This window comes from Protopterus annectens, chromosome 9.part0 (genome assembly GCF_019279795.1).
Source record: "Protopterus annectens isolate FY-2018-M chromosome 9.part0, PAN1.0, whole genome shotgun sequence".
NCBI classification, from domain to species: domain Eukaryota; kingdom Metazoa; phylum Chordata; order Ceratodontiformes; family Protopteridae; genus Protopterus; species Protopterus annectens.
In genome coordinates this window covers 300004747-300021595 of record NC_056743.1, presented here as the reverse complement: position 1 = coordinate 300021595, position 16849 = coordinate 300004747, and the positions used below count along the sequence as shown (strand labels likewise).

The window sequence follows — 16849 nt, the reverse complement described above, 5'->3', positions numbered from 1 at the left end:
GCAAACAGGGCAAGGGTTGGTGCAAATCTTCTAACAGCCAGGTGAAGTCTATGATTCATGGGTCTCTCCTTATCACCTGGTATACCAGGGTGCCAGAAAGGAGGAGGAATGGAAGGGCCCATATTGAGTGAGACAACAATGTTTGTGCAGAGGATGGGGCCAAAATCTTTCCAGAATCAGAGGGAGACCAGTACCAATAACAGTATCATTGAGTCAGAAACACTTTCATGCTATGTCATGCACTTACTTTTAAAAATAAAATTCACATACATTTGCATTTTACAGTGTTCTGCTTGTATCAATCCCTAGATCATCAAGTACCTAGCTACCTGCACTACCAGGCAGATATCCAATGATGAAAAACAGGTATTCAGTGGGGCTGTTCTTTTGGCAATGCTATCTTATTCAGAATGTGCAACAAATAAATATGCTCAACACTGAGACCATACCAAAACTACTACAAAATTCAAGTTTAGAAAATGGACTACCCTTTATCCATGACACTTCCAGACAGCATTTATCTTTATGTCTACTGAGTTGTTTTTCTTTACTTTAAAATTAAAAATAAATAAATAAATAGTATAAAAATAGATAAATAACCAGTAGAGATCTTGTTGAAAACAGCTGCAGTACACCACAAGAAGCATGTTGCATTTAACACTCATTTAGCACCTTTCAGTTCCTAGTCAAAGCATAGCAGCAAGCCCATGAATATTAAGCAGCAGAATGATGGTCATAGAGATCAAAAGGGCAGCACCTGTGACATGATGAGGCAGGGTCTTTTAATCCTGACAAAATGACTTTGCTGTTGGGTCTGTCTGGTGAGCAAAAGTCTTTTTGTATAAAATGGGCTGAAATATATTCTGGAGCCATTATTTTATTTTATTATAGTCTGCCATTGGAAATGTGAACAGATAAAGTAACAACAATTGCTGGGCACACATGTACTGCTAGCTGTAGATGAAAATGTTTGATTGCTGCCTTTGTAGTTAGCAGGCCTAATAAGATTTTTGCAAAGCAAGTTGGAATACTTTACTGTGGCTGCTGACTGTGTAAAACAAAGGTGAAATACATTTATTGTGGCTTTTATTTTTATTTTTATTTTCTAACACTGATACTCAACAAAGTATTGATAACCACTGGCTTGGGGTAGAAGGCATTCTATGAGTGAAAGTAACTTAAATTATGGTCATCTGTTCATTTTAAATAGACTTTAATCTGGGTTTCCAGGTCTAGTGCACACATGTAAAGCAAACTGTAATACTTTACTGTGGCCATTTTTATCACCATCAAGCACATGAGGTGAGCACAGCTAATATGGCTATAACTGATGAGCATGGACATTGGTAGTCAATAATACTGATAGTTTGAATGGTCTTTCATGATTGAAATGTTCTGAAATGGGTAATACTTCATTCTGTCTTTTACTTCTTGCTGGAAAAATATTCAAACACTACAAATGTAAAATTCACTCAAATAAATGCTGCTTTATCAAACAGTAAGTTATTAAAACAGTCTGTTGTTTTAAATGTACAGATCAGGAAGATGAATCCAAAAGAACATGTGCATTTATGTATGATTCTTAAAAAATATATAGAAGGGTTATTTTTTAAAAACTGCCCGGGATCTAAGGCACATAAACCAACTTTGCCTTATCAGTTGAACTAGGCACTTGACTAGCCTGTATTAAAACTGCTATTATGCAATTGTTACTAGCAAAACTTTTCTTTGTTCAGAGAAGGAACACAAATTGGTTTAGATTTTACAGTTTAGGTAAATGAATAACATAAAAAAGTCTCTCTTGTTTAACAAGTGAAATGCCACAACAGCACAAATCTTCAATGACAAAGCACCCTTTCTCTCTGCTGTACCAACTAAATCTATAAAATTAATGATATCTGGTAAGCTGGTGAATGTCATCATCATGGTTCAAACTGTTCATTATTTTTGACAAGCAGTTTTTTGACAAGCAGTTTTAGAAATATTTCTATCTGACAACCTGAAATCAATTAGCAGCTCAGGTACTGGAGAAAATGGGTAGGAGAAAGTGGGAATGTGCAGCTGAGTTTTGTTTGCTCATTATTTGGTGGGGAATTGGCTTGGCCCACTGCAGTGCTGGCACCTAGTAGGAATAGGTGCAGAGCATGAAGTATGAGCTGGGGATTTCCACTAGCCTCTGTCAAGCCATGTGTATGCTGTAGTCCTCATGTAGTATAAACAGGAGTGGAAGCACTCACAGAGGAAGGAAGGTATAGCAGGCTACTGCATATGCCAGCATAGATGTCAGTTAATGGGGAGATATACATGTAGCAGTAAAAATACTCTCATGGCTTTCTGGGTGCTGGCCTAGCATGATTGGCTCTCACTTCTTTTCAGTTGACAGTGGGCAGGAAGTCAGAATAAACAAGTGCTAGAAATACTTGAAGTTGTTATTCCTTTATGAGTGTTTTTCTGACCTTACCTCTCTTGCCCTGCAGTGTCCCAGAGTTGCAGTGCTACTTGTGTATGATCCACCACCAAACTTTTCACTCGATAGTCAATACCTACAAATGAAAATATAGAAAGAGAAATTGTGCAGGCACACTTACATATTCCAATCATATTTATTTACATTTCATTCAAACTTATCCCTGAACATTCAATGCATCTAGCAAAGTCAGACAGGCATGCATACAGATTTTCATCACATTTATTTTTATTTTATTTAATGTTATAATTCTATTCACTTATACTTTATTATCAATATGTTTGCATGGAGATATGGTTTTTACTGGCATAGGGCCTTTGTTCTGGACGATGATGCCAATGACCCAGATTTGACTAACTTTCTGAGTGATGGAAAAAATGTCTGAGAGGTATAATGGGCTCCCATTATTTCTTAAGAGTCACATAAATGTGAATGCCAGTAGTAATATAAAATGTCATCTAGTTTTTTTTTCACTCTGCATAATCCTATGGCCATTAATCCTGTGCCCCATATCCATTGCTGGGTCTACCATCCAACTCCTAATCCCTAGACTATCTTCAGTAGGGCTTGGGATGGATAGATATAAGGGCATGCTAGGGGTCTGGTTGTTCACATCTGCTGTTTTTTTCTTTTTTTTACTTTCATGACCTATTGCGGTTACTCCAGCCCTACGTTCTGGTTTCCATGGTAACATCCAAGGGATGGGCATGCAATGGGGATGTGCAGATTATCAGCCTGCCTCAGGAGAAGCTCAGCCTTGCCCACCCCGACTCCCCACATTTGGGAGAAACCTCCCAATTGCAATGAACCCAGCCTCTACCATGGATTATTGTAGCAGATGCCCATAGTGCTGCCCTTTCAGTAGGGATGGTAACACTCATCCCTCCCTACTACTCAATCAGTCAACGGAGCCAATATTGAACACAAGTTGGCTTGGCTGTAATTAGGGCTTTATCGCTCTTTTGTCCACTGGAGAATCTTAGATGTCATTTTTAACTGTTGCTAATGGCATTATTCCTAGATGTGGCAACCTTGGAGGTAGTATCTAAAGAAGTAGGTGGTTGGGAACAAAGCCTCTATAAAGGTCTTCTGGGGTAGAGTTCCCTGCAAAAAATACTGTTTTAAAATGCCCACTTTTTAAACTACTGGAATTCAAAATTATGGGCTTCACAGTTTAGACAATGAGGAGAGGATGTTGATTATTGCTTCTGAAGTCAATTGCTGTCATCTTAGGTTGAATGTGTGGGGATTAATTGCTGCATGACTTATCCTAATGGAAAATGTAAAATCTCATAGATATTCAAGATACTTAAATGCATCTCCCCTATTCAGCTGTGGTATCACTGATTACTGGTGCAGGGTGGGAAGGTCAAGACACACAGAGTGCTGTCACAGAGAAGTGGGGAAGGAGTCCACACCACATTCAGAAAATACAAGACTATAAACTTGCAATTGTATGGCATTATTAGGATATCAGGCTCACATACCAAACATTCACACTTAAATGCATTAAGGTGACTAATTAGTATTTAAAATATAATATGCACATTCTAATGAGGGGGCATTTTTTGCAAATTAGAATAGTAAAGTCAATTTCTGAAGAAGCAGGAAACAAACTGATCTGATGCCATACCACTGTTCAAAGAATAATTATTTGATCTACTTTTGCTCAAATGCTGACTGCCAACAATTCAGCCCTGGTTTTGTCCTCCAAAACTAGCACTGATAGAACATATTCACAGTGCGTGACCTATTGCAGTCTCATATAAGGTACAAAGTAGAGTATAATTATATTACAGTGCACATACTGTCACTGTTTTGAACAAGTAAAAATCCATCCTGGGTAAAAAAAAAAAACAGAAAGAAAATCAACAACACGCCTGAATACTGTTCGTAAAGGAACTGGAGATTCTTCATTCTGAAAATGTGCTTCAGAGTTACTATACAAGGTGTATTAGCTTACCATATTGCCATATTATGTATGTATATTATTTTAATGTCGACTCTACTGACTGGAAATGTTTTGCATGACAATTACTTCATAGCTTGTTTCAATAATGGTGTGTGTGTGTGTGTGTGTGTGTGTGTGTATATATATATATATATATATATATAGATATATATATCTATGTATGTATATATATATATATATATATATATATATATATATATATATATATATATATATATATATATATATATATAGGTCCACTTTTATATCTTGAAATACTGAAAACCCGAATTTCAGTATTGCGAGACCAGAATACTAACTCCTCACAACATCAAAACTCCAAAATCACGAAACTGAAAATATCGTAAAGTAAAACACAAAATACAACCCTCCCCCCAAAAACACTAGTGAACCATGACCCATGTTTCTGTGTGTATAAAACAATTGGTGTCTGTATTATTTGCTTGCATTTAGTGGTTTAACCAGACCCTTTGTGGAACAGCATGTACAATGTACTGCGTCAAGCTTCTGAAATCGTTGTACTTTGATGATGAAGGGATACCTGTAATAGCTATTGCAGAATATGGTAGGAGGACATTATAAAGCCAGTTGTTTTTTTATAAACTTTAGTTTCATTACTGGCAAATGCTGACTCAGCAACTATTCTGAGTAGTGTGACCTCATTTACCCTTAATGATTCTGAAGGTGAATGCTGCCAGCATATGGAAACTGACTGTTATCTATACTGGTAGTGAGCTCCATCGTGTAGACACCGAGTGTTGATGTTGTCGTTTTTACTTACAAGGGAAATAGATATGAGAGAGTAGGAGGATAATACAGAAAGGTGAAGGTTTGATTCTCTCATGGGGTGATTGGTTAGGCTTAAAAAATGAACCACAAGGGCAGCTAGCCTAGTATGAACCTATGTACTAGGTTTTCTGTTTTTCTATGGCCTTATTTGAATCATGAAGATGGTGGTTCATTTTTTATCTTGAACTGAACTGTAATGTTTTTGTCTATGCATTTTTTATCTGCTTGCCACTATAATCAATGGTGCAAAGATTGTCATTTGTAGACTGGTGTTATAAGGAGTAGGTTGTACCGTTTCTTAGTAAGTGTGTAACTGGCTTCTTTAATGACAGATAGTTTTGCTTTTTTGGAGGGAGGCATACAGTTTATTCATTACACTGCTCAAGACTTGTGTCCACCTTAGTAGTTTCAATAAATCAAAAGGAGACTATTACCTATAGTTGCACTAATTTCTGCAAGAAACCTGTTATGACAGAATCTGTGTATGAAGGAGCTCTTTCCAACTCCAGAGTTGCCGACAAACACCACTTTAAAGATCCGATCAGGTGAAGCAGACAATGGCTCCGTCTCCTAAATAGGAAAAGAGAGCAAACAAATTAGATCTGCTTTTTTGCCAGCTGACATCAATTTACAAATGATCTGCTGTTTTGACAGCATATATAAATGTCTTCAGTCATTATTATCTGAACTTCTTTCTCTCATGTACAAAAACCGTCCTGATGAAGTGTAGACCATTTATCTGATGTTGTCATTTTCATTCATTTCTCAACCTGCAGGTTTCAGATCCAACCTCGGATCCAACTTGACCACTTTCCAAGGTCAAGATTCGATGCTCAAGCTCCTTCTCTCCATCCCATAATGCTTCATTCCCCTAGAATACCTCAGATCTCATTTGCAACTCAGCGAAGAAGCATCAGGATTGCATTGCTCCAGTGTTAATGTCTGTAGGTTGACTTCTACCATTTCCCTTTGTCACTCTTCCTTCCTCTCCTGTCACTTCCAATTCCATTTAAATATATAGTTATATACAAAAAAGCCTCCTTTATAGTTTAAAGTTAGTTACCTAAGTTTTCACTGGTTTTCTTCCATGTGTCTGGTCTCTTGCTCTTGCTCTCCTTTCTTCCTTTCAGTTTCCTTCTGTATCCTATATCTCCTGGTTTATCATGGCTGAAGCACCAGATAAACCCTTGGGGTTTAAAAAAATGTACTTCCTGTGGGAATAAGAGTCCCTTGTCTGATGCCTACAGGGAGTGCATTTACTGTATAGGCCCTGCTTACCTAGACAGTTTGTGTAGTGTGTGTGGCGGTTGGCAGTTATAATCCACATGCTCTAGTGGACCACTGCAATAAGTTGATTTTGAAGGGCTTACTTTCCCTTTTACTCCCTCTACAACCTCCACTTCAGGGCTCAAACCCCTGTTAGAAAACCCAAGGAAGCCAGGGAACACAGAAAGCATTCTTCTGAACATTCATCCTCAGAGCTGCCTAGGATGGTGCTGAAAACCTTCAAATGTGAGGTCCTTGTATCCAGTGATTGTGGTACCCACTCCCACAGCTCCCCATGCTCCAACTGTATCCTTGGAACCAGGTGTTTTGTCTCACAGCCATCCTCCCAAGGAGGCCTCACCCAGCCAGTGTCCAGACCACCTTCCACAGCCTCCTCCATCAGGTCTACCCGGAGGTTGTCTGAATACAAGGTGGATAGATTGATGAGACAATTTCTCAAGGTGCAGATTCAGATGATGATACGGCCAGCTCCACTCCCTTCTGGATCTGTGAGCAGAAATTCCTCTTTTTGTCCCATGGCTCTTTCTCTGATCTGGCCTCCTGCTTTGGAGTTGTCAGGTCTGATGGCCCTAAAAATCGATATGTTGGATCCAAGAGTGGCTTCCACTTAGAGTCCAATGGTTTCCTTGATATGTTCAGCTCTGATGGCTTCAGGGTTCAGTGCTTTTCAGAGGTGTATCTTAGACAGCGAGTCTGGGGAGGTTGACTTAGATTCAGAGGTTTTTGGAGCTTCGGCATTTGATAGCTCTTCTCTCACTGCTCCCTTGGAGAGGAGGGTGGCAGAGGTTCAGGAGAAGTCTGCTCCAATGGCTGCAGTTCTGGAGGGATGACTCTCAGATACTCACAGTCCATCTGCCTTCGAGGTGGTGGATAATGTCCTTGCCCAGACTAGAGGATTCCCAGTTCTCCCACCATTAGATCCCACCCCCACCCCAAAGGATTTTGTAATTGAGGTCTCTCATCTTCCACTGGGACACCCGGTGCTGCAAAGCTCCCAACCTTTTTCCACTGTAGAACCCTATTTTTCTTCTGACACCTCTCTGGAGTATCCCACGAGGAGGTCCCTCAGAAGAAGAGGTGCAAAAGCAGACACCTGCAGGAATCCATCACTACAGACACTAATTTTGAGGAAGGAGAAGTATCCCCCAGATATCCAACTGACAATGTCTCCTTTGTGGACATCCTACAGATCCTCAATCAGAAAGGTGGATGGTCCTCCCAAATCCCTAACCCACCCAGGTGTATCCTCTTACTGAGTTAGTTTCACCAGGGCATGGAAGGATCTGGACACTGTAGGGCCCATACTCAAATGGGCTGACAGGATCTTATGCGTTCCCTCGGACAAACCCCACTGGACTAAAGTGATCTCGGTAGATGCCACGGTTGTTCAGGGACCACCAAAAAGGAGCTAGCTCATGACAGCTCCTCCGTCCATTCCCCTAACAGGGAAGTCTAGGGCTTTGGACAGGTTTGGCAATAGGGCTTACACTTCATCCACTTCTTCCTTATGAGCATTGAACTATTTATCCCCATTTTACCAGGCTACAGAGGGACCTAATCAGGGAACACTAGCATGGTCCCCGAGTCCATGTCTGAAGAGGAATACAGGACATTTTCCACCAGAATGGCTACTCTCCAATCAATTTCTAATTCATCCACAAGGCTGATTGCCCATGCAGCTGAAGGCATCTCTAGGGCTGCCAGTTCTGGCATTGCCATTAAGTGTCATGCTTGGATGCGGTGGTGTGACTTTGTGGAACCTTTCAAGGAATCATTTGTCAACACACCTTTTGATGGTTCATCTATGTTTGGCCCTACAGTTCATGATGCACTCTCCTACAGTGAGAAAGATGGGAAGACCTTGTCTGCTACCCATATCCATTTTTTACACTACAAAGATCTTTCTCCAGGAATCAGCATTGAGAAAAAAAAAACGTGGTTCAGAAAATCTCAAGGTCCTTTCCAGGATTCTCAGGGAGACCTTTCCCCCAGAGGCAGTGAGGAAACAGTTACAATAGTAGGCACCACTCCAGGAGCAGAGGTGGTCCACAAAATCAAGGGTCTTGGGATTCTTCCTTGGACAGACCCTTTCAGCACTCCTGAAGGATTGCCCAACTGTCCATCTCTGGTGGCAGTCAGCGAATGCTTATCCTTGCACCCAGAAGCCTGGATAGCCATCACAAATGATCTATGGGTACAAAGGATCATATCCAGAGGCTACTCCATTCCCTTCTTAAACCTTCCCAAACTTAAAACATACCTTCCTGATGTATCACCCCATCAAAGGGAGGCAGGAGCACCAGAAATTACAAAGCTACTACAAAAAAGTTTTATCCAAGAGGTCCTGCCCAACCAAGCAGGACTGGGTGTTTACTCAAGGTTCTTTTTTGTACCAAAGAAAACAGGGGACCTAAGGCTAATTTTGTATTTGACATCTCTGAACAAATCAGTAAAAAAATTTAAATTTAGGATGGTCATAATCCAATCCATCCTACCTCTTCTGAAGATGGACAACTGGATATTCTCAATAGACCTGAAAGATGTGTACTACCATATCAAAATGGAGAGGTGCTCCAGGAAGTATCTTCATTTCAGGATGGGAGCCAGCCATTACCAGTTTTGAGTGCTTCTGTTTGGTCTCATCACAACCCCCCAGGGTGTTCACCAAATGCATGGCAGTAGTTGCAGCTCATCTCAGACTGAAGGGATTCCATATTTCCTTATCTCTACGACTGGCTCCTAACTGCTTCAACCAGGCATCTACTCATTCCAGCTAGGGATTACCTGTTACAACTAGCTCCCACTCTGGGCATAACTGTAAACACACAAAAATCACAGCTCAATCCTGCGCTGATAATAGACTCTAATGGAGCTCATTTGCACACAGTCAGAAGTATGGCCTTAATACCTCCAGACAGGGTATCCACTCTAAGGGTTCATGTCTTTCAAATCCTAGCAATTCCATCTCCTCCAGTGAAACTAGTTCTAAGAGCATTTGGTTCTATGGCTGCCATGATAATGTTATTGCCCACAGTTTGCTTACATATGTGAATCGTACGGTGTACATTATCAGTTCAATGGTCATTACATCAGTAACCTCTGTGTCATCCCGTAAAAATGTCAAGGGTTTGCAAAGTCTCTCTTCTCTAATGGCTCCATTCCCCAGAAATCTACCCAGGTCATCCCTTCATTCTTCCTCCACCAAATGCCATGCTGACCACAGATGCATCCCAGTTGGGGTGGAGGGGCATTTTCTGGGATGGATCGTCTAAGGAACATGGTCATCTCAGGAGACCAAATTGCATATCAACATCCTAGAGATGAGATCAGTCCTTCAAGTGCTGCAAGCACTACACAGCTTCCTTCCACCCAGGACCATTGCAATTCAAATGGACAATATGTCCATGGTACGGTACACCAACAAGCAAGGGGGAAACCAGATCTTAACCACTGTCTAAAAAAGCAATGAGTGTGTGGCAATGGTCAGTCTCTACTAACCACTTTCTAGTTGCAATGCACATTCTGGGGGAGTCCACCATTTTAGTGGAAAGGCTCAGCAGAATGGTACTGATGTCATATGAACAGTTTATGAACCAGACAGGGGCAGATATGCTCTTCAACAAGTGGGGTCAACCTTGCTGCAACCTTTTTTGCCTCTCCCCTCAACAACAAATGCAACAAGTTCTTTGCACTGATCCCTCCTCAGAGACAGCCACCGAGAGATGCTTTAGTCCATGCTTGCCCCCCCCCCCCCCGGTCTACTCTATGCATTTCTGCCTTTACCCCTGATTCCAAATTGCTTCAGAAAGCTCATTGGATGAAGAGCAAAGTCATACCCATTGCACCTTTCTGGCCTTGCCAGGTCTGGTTCACCTTTCTTTGGTCTCATCTACGTTGTCCACCATGGACTCTGGAACCTCTTCCAGACCTGCTGTCCCACCCCTTGGGACAGCCTTATCCAAACCTTCAAGGTTTAAAATTGACCACATGGTTTTTCCAGTTCCAATGATGGCTAGATATTCCAGGCTTTCATCCCTGGTCTGACAGATCCTGATATCAGCTCACAAAGCTTCCACTAGGAAGATATACAAGAGCAAATGAAAAAGGTTCTCTAGTTGGGCTCAACAGAAGTTGACAGATCCTTTTACCGCTCCTGCTCCTGTGATTTTAGACGTCCTGGCCTTTCTTTTCCAGAACTGTGTCAGCTATTGCATTGTGAAGCTTCAATTGGCAGCCATTTTGCACTTCCGCATTGGGGAAAACTCTGCTACCCTAGCTTCTTCCAAACTATCTAAGGTTTTTCTCAGGGGCACATTTTTGCTCCATCCTCCAATCAAAGATCCAACTCCTCCTTGGGATCTTACTTTGATTTTACAAGCCTTGGTTCTTCCACCCTTTTAATCAGAGGCTATAGTAGCTCTGACGTTTGTCTGTTGGAAAATGACATTTTTGGTTGAGATTATGTCAGCAAAAAGAGTTTCTGAGATCCAAGTCTTCTCTGCTAAACCTCCTTCTTTGATCTTCCATAAGGGTAGATTTTCCTTATGGACCAAGTTATTGTTTTTACCTAAAGTGCCCAGAGAAGACAATATCAATCATTCCATTCATCTCCCAGTTTTCTTCCCCAATTTCCAGTATAAGGGAGAATACACACTGAATCTTCTGAATGTTCATAGGCAATTATGTTTTTATGTGGACAGGACAAAATCCTTCAGAAAATCTGACCAGCTGTTTATATCTTTTTCAGACATGAGGAAAGGCAAAGCAGTTACTAAACTTACCCTAGCCAGATGGTTGTGAGATTGCATCTCCTTTGTTTATTTGTCAAAAGCTATACCCTCACCAGGGCATGTCCAATCTCATTCGAAGAGATCTATGGCAACTTCTCAAGCCTTTTCCCTGAGGATGTCAACTGATGATATCTGTGCAGCTGCGTCCTGGTCAAGGTCTCATACATTTATTTCTCATTACAAACTAGACATAATTTCCAGGAATAGAGCTGCCTTTGGCTCCATGGTGTTTCGGAATATCCTTCCATAAGGGCCATCCTAGGTTCTAAGCAGCTAGGAACTCTGTCCCACAGGTCAAGGAATGAATGAAAATGACAACATCAGATAAAGAAGTTATGTTCTTACCATAACATTCCATCTGTGTTGTCTGTTTTCATTCTTCCTCGACCTCCCCACCCTCCTTCCCCCTGGCCTCTTTTCACTGTCGACCTGATGGAGTTGTCTCTCTCAGGAACTATCCTGTAGTCCCTGGGATGAGCTCCTGAACCCTTTTCTTCATCTTTACCTATACAGATATCTTAGCTATATACTTTATAGCAAACTCAATCTGAGGTATTTTGGAGGAAGGAGGCATTTTGGGATGGAAAGGAGGCGTTTGAGCATTGAATCTTGAGCTTGGAAAGTGGCCGGGTCAGATCTGAAACGCACAGGTCGAGGAAGAATGAAAATGGACAACACAGATGGAACATTACGGTAAGAACATAAATTCTTTATACTCTATTTCCTGTGTGATTGTAATATGTAGTATTTCCCTAAAATGCCGCATCAAGACAGATACTATAAATCTGTTTGATTTCTTCTAAAAGCCTAAATACACAGGGAAACTCTACGGTAATGGAATTCTACACCTATCATTCCAGATATGAGCAAAATATGCAGTGTATTATTTTACATTTAAACCTGAGTCATTACAGCAACAAAATGATAAGGTTCCATTTGAAAATGGCAACCTTGCTTCTTTTTAAATTAATAGACATCATCACAGCTAAACATAATAAAACTAGACTAGACACACTTTTGGTTGCCATTACTTCACAGTTTTGTTCTTTTGAAGTTAAAATTATTGCCATTATTCTGATATATGTGTGTGTGTGTGTGTGTGTGTGTGTGTGTATATATATATATATATATATATATATATATATATATATATATATATATATATATATATATATATATACACACACACACATGGTAGAATTATTTTGGGAGGATCACCAAAATAACCATATTTTTTATTTGCTATGCTATGAGTCAACTTATGAGAAAGTTTGGCACTTACGTATTAACGCAACCACATTACAGTACCAATGCGGCATCATCAGAGTTTATAAGAGCTGTTAAATAAAATCAACAAATTTAATTTGAAGTGATAAAAGACGATGAGGGAAATATTTTTGTACCTTTGCTGTTGTGCTCTGCAAATCAACAGCTCTGGACTGCTTATATCACTTTAAAGAGTTAAAACGGTAGTTGTATTGTGTCATTTCTTTCAAAAAACTCAAGATAATCTAATTACCATTATTACCGTTATTACACAAAAGGCCTGACATTAGACACTTAATTACATGAATGTGAAGACAACTACAGTGTGTGCTTTTCATATTACTAAGTTGAGACAGGGTAGTGTGTTTCTCAGTCATTTGCTGTTGACTGGTGGCCATCACAGTCTGAAAATGAAGTGACGTAGGTTGCTAAGTTTTATTATACGTGGACGAACATACATCTCACTTTGTTAGTTTAAGGGTACTTATGATGATATTCTTTAAGGACTAGACACTAAACTGGCACAAAGTGTAAAGTAATTTTTTTTGTGGTTCATTGTAAGATGTGTGGTCGTCTACTAATTGTACTTTTGACTTTTTATTCTTGACTCTCCTAAAGCAGGAGGCGTTAATATATCAGTCGTCGCTTTGCTTTCTGCATTTACTTTCCTTTCTTTCTCTGACTTTCTCTCTAAATTACTGACACTTCAGTGACACACACTACTTCCTATCACAGTTGCACTACATATTTCTGCAGGAGAATGTCTTGGTGCTCAGCCGCTTCTCCGGCTCGTAATGTGGTTGCGATAATACTTAAGTACCGAAAGTTTTAATATACTAAAAAATATCAGATTAACAATGAATCAGAAAGGGCAACAAATATCTTTCTTAGTTCAACAATGTAGAAAATGCAATAAATGTCTACTAACCTTCTGGTACAATGCAATTTGATTAAAAGGGGAAACATAAGATGTGTGCTTTGTATCTTGTCCTTTGTATGGCTGGTAGACATGCACATCTAAAACCTATGCTGTTTACCCCAAAAACATCTATCCTGCTATGTATAACAGCAGTCTTTTTCTATGACCTCCTATGCCAGAATAGTATTCTATGTCTGCTTGGATTACACTGGCAATCTTTTTCCAGTGACACCCTATATTATGTCTGAATGGACTAGATTGAGCAGGAATATGGTCAAATGTGATTGTTTAGGAGGAAGACAGAGCTAATAAAGCCTTTCTAATCAAGTCAGCCAAATAACTCACATCTCCATCTATCACTACATATATCTCTCTATCTAACGTGTATACTGCATATTTTTTGCCAAAAGTTATGTTTGTTGCAATGTTATTTGCATATCTCATTTTTTCACAGTAATACTGAACAGTTTTTCTCTTTTTGAAAAAAGAAGGAATTCTGTTCCGTCTCCACCTCTGGCAGAGGTTCCCTTCTCTTTGTATTGGATATCATATTTCAGCATTCATCTACTTGCATACTATCTGCAGCTGTAAAAGTCTGAATAAACAGATCACATTTTACCCCAGCAGAACCATCAAAGCTTTAAAGCAAAATCTGATGACACTGTATTGGCACAATAGTAAGTAGTGTGACACTGTCTACACAGTATCCTACAATGTTGTCAAGAATGTGAGTTTAACAATATAATAAATTCATATCTTCTGTAGAAAATAACTTTTTGCTTCTGTGATTGTGGAGGACTTTACTTGCTTAAGCTTCAACATGTGTGCCTGCAGGTGATGGATTCCTCCATATGAGTAGGTGTGGGGAAAAGGCAAAGAAAATATTATTGCTTAATTAGTAGCAGCAAGGATAATGCTACTGTAGCAGTTGTAATCTGCATTTATGTGGAAAAGCAAAATAAGGGGACTTGGCATGCAGTGGTTATTTATTCAAAAGCAGAATATTTGAGAAGCACATTTATTAACTGTGGTTACAGCCCAATGAAAAGGACCAATAAAATAAGGTATGAGTCTTAAAATTAGACAGTGCATGTCTGATGATCACTGTGTTAAAATGCCACACCCAATTAGGGTGTAACAAAAATTCACATTGTACGAGGACATCTTATGTTATGCTGTTGGGTTGCTCCACTCAACATTTCTCCTAGGATGCCACCCTATGAGGGTGTTAGCAACAAGACACTTATTTTAGTAGCAATTAGAGCAATACTAAGCATCTGAAGGTCAGCTAGAAAAATATGAGAAGGGGGAAAATGAAAAACGCAGCACGTCTGGATCAGTTAAGAGTTAGAGTTACACTGCAGTGCTGGGCTGTATGAACAGTTGCTTCCTATAGTGGAGATATATCATCTATTATCCCTGGAATAAGAATGAGCTTGGTATATTATATGGCTTAGTAGAAATGTAAAGGCTGAGTGCCCAATAGATTCCTATCTTACTCCATACAGAGTGTTGAGACTAAGATCTCTATCCAGAACAGTATGGATGGTGACTGGAAGCCCAAATACCAGCTGCATTGAGTAGTTAACGTCTGTAATACACAACACAGACAGTATATGTATATGTGCAAATGCTCCCTCCAGGCATTACTGCAAACAGCCAAGAGGAACCCAAATGAATATGGTGCTACTCCTTGTCACCAACTTGACCCAAATGTATTACTCAGTATGATACCTGCAGACAGAGTTAAGTGGGCTCACTTCTCATGCACCAACTAAGTAGTAATGAAAACTGAATCTGGAGATAATGGTAGATGGAACATGGGATAGCCTTCTTGTGACGCTTGACAACGTACACGTGAAACTAGCAAGAGAATTGAGGGGTATCTTATCTTATTTAGTAAGGGATTCCCCATTCTAATATTCCTTCTTAATATAATACTTTGTTGCCCATCACCAATAATACATTTAGGAAATAAGGCCATATCCACAGTGTGTAAGGGAGTACAGAAATAATTTTTGCTCAAAGGGATCTTTTTGGGACTAATGGGTGGATGCATACAACTTGAACAGAAGAAAAGTTTTTTATAAACAAAAGAAAGCACCACACACTACTTAGAAAAGGTATGTGAAGACATATACTTGTTGCAGTTCTTTCTTTTAAACAAATTTATGCATTTTCCAAAAACAAACTGAAGGTTACATTCAGAGAATAAAAAACAAATTAATGAACTTCCCATTATAAACAGCAACATCTTTTCTGCTGTTATGGGCAAATGTCAGGAATAGCTAGAGTTCTGTTATATATCTTTTGGTAGCCTCATGAAAAGTTCACTCCAAAGGTACTGAAGATGAACTTTTAAAATCTGGATTTTTAAAAATAATTTCTACTGTACATAGTACTGTCTACAGTATTATACTGCTTTGTAGATAGTACTGTCTACAGTATTATACTGCTTTGTACATAGTACTGTCTACAGTATTGTACTGCTTTGTATATAGTGCTGTCTTCAGTATTATACTGATTTGTACATAGTACTGTCTACAGTATTATACTGCTTTGTACACAGTACTGTTTACAGTATTATTATACTGTTTTGTACAAAGTACCATTTATAGGATTATACTATTTTGTACATAGTACTGTCTATAGCATTTTAGTTTTGTACATAGTACTGTTTACAATATTATACTGCTCTGTACATAGTACTGTTTACAGTATTACATTGCTTTGTACATAGTATTGTCTACAGTGTTACACTGCTTTGTACATACTACTGTTTACAGTATTATACTACTTGTACATATTACTGTTTACATTATACTGCTTTGTACATACAACTGTCTGTAATATTATACTGCTTTGTACATACTACTGTCTACAGTATTATACTGCTTTGTACATAGTACTGTTTACAATAGTATACTGCTTTGTACATATTAATGTTTACAGTATTATACTGCTTTGCACATACTACTATCTACAGTATTACACTGCTTTGTACATACTACTGCTTACAGTATTATACTGCTTTGTACATAGTACTGTTTACAATAGTATACTGCTTTGCACATACTACTGTTTACAGTATTATACTGCTTTGTACAAACTACTGTCTATAATATTATACTGCTTTGTACATACCACTGTCTACAGTATTATACTGCTTTGTACATAGTATTATTTACAATAGTATGCTGCTTTGTACATATTACTGTTAACCATATTATACTGCTTTGCACATACTATTGTCTACAGTATTACACTGCTTTGCACATACTACTGTCTACAGTATTATACTGCTTTGTACATAATACTGTCTACAATATTATACTGCTTTGTACAACTACTGTCTACAG

The 16849-nt window shown here is 39.2% G+C and overlaps 1 protein-coding gene across 1 annotated transcript in view; it reads right to left on the bottom strand.

Annotated features, from left to right (window-relative positions):
* The window catches only part of LOC122811200 (EF-hand calcium-binding domain-containing protein 4B-like), a 1881211-nt gene that overhangs the window by 187729 nt on the left and 1676633 nt on the right, over window positions 1–16849 (bottom strand). The window contains exons 14-15 of the mRNA XM_044082881.1: window positions 5663–5798; window positions 2462–2543 (exon numbers count right to left, since the gene is read on the bottom strand). Coding sequence (XP_043938816.1) covers window positions 2462–2543; window positions 5663–5798 — 218 coding nt within the window. The remainder of the gene's footprint in view (window positions 1–2461; window positions 2544–5662; window positions 5799–16849) is intronic.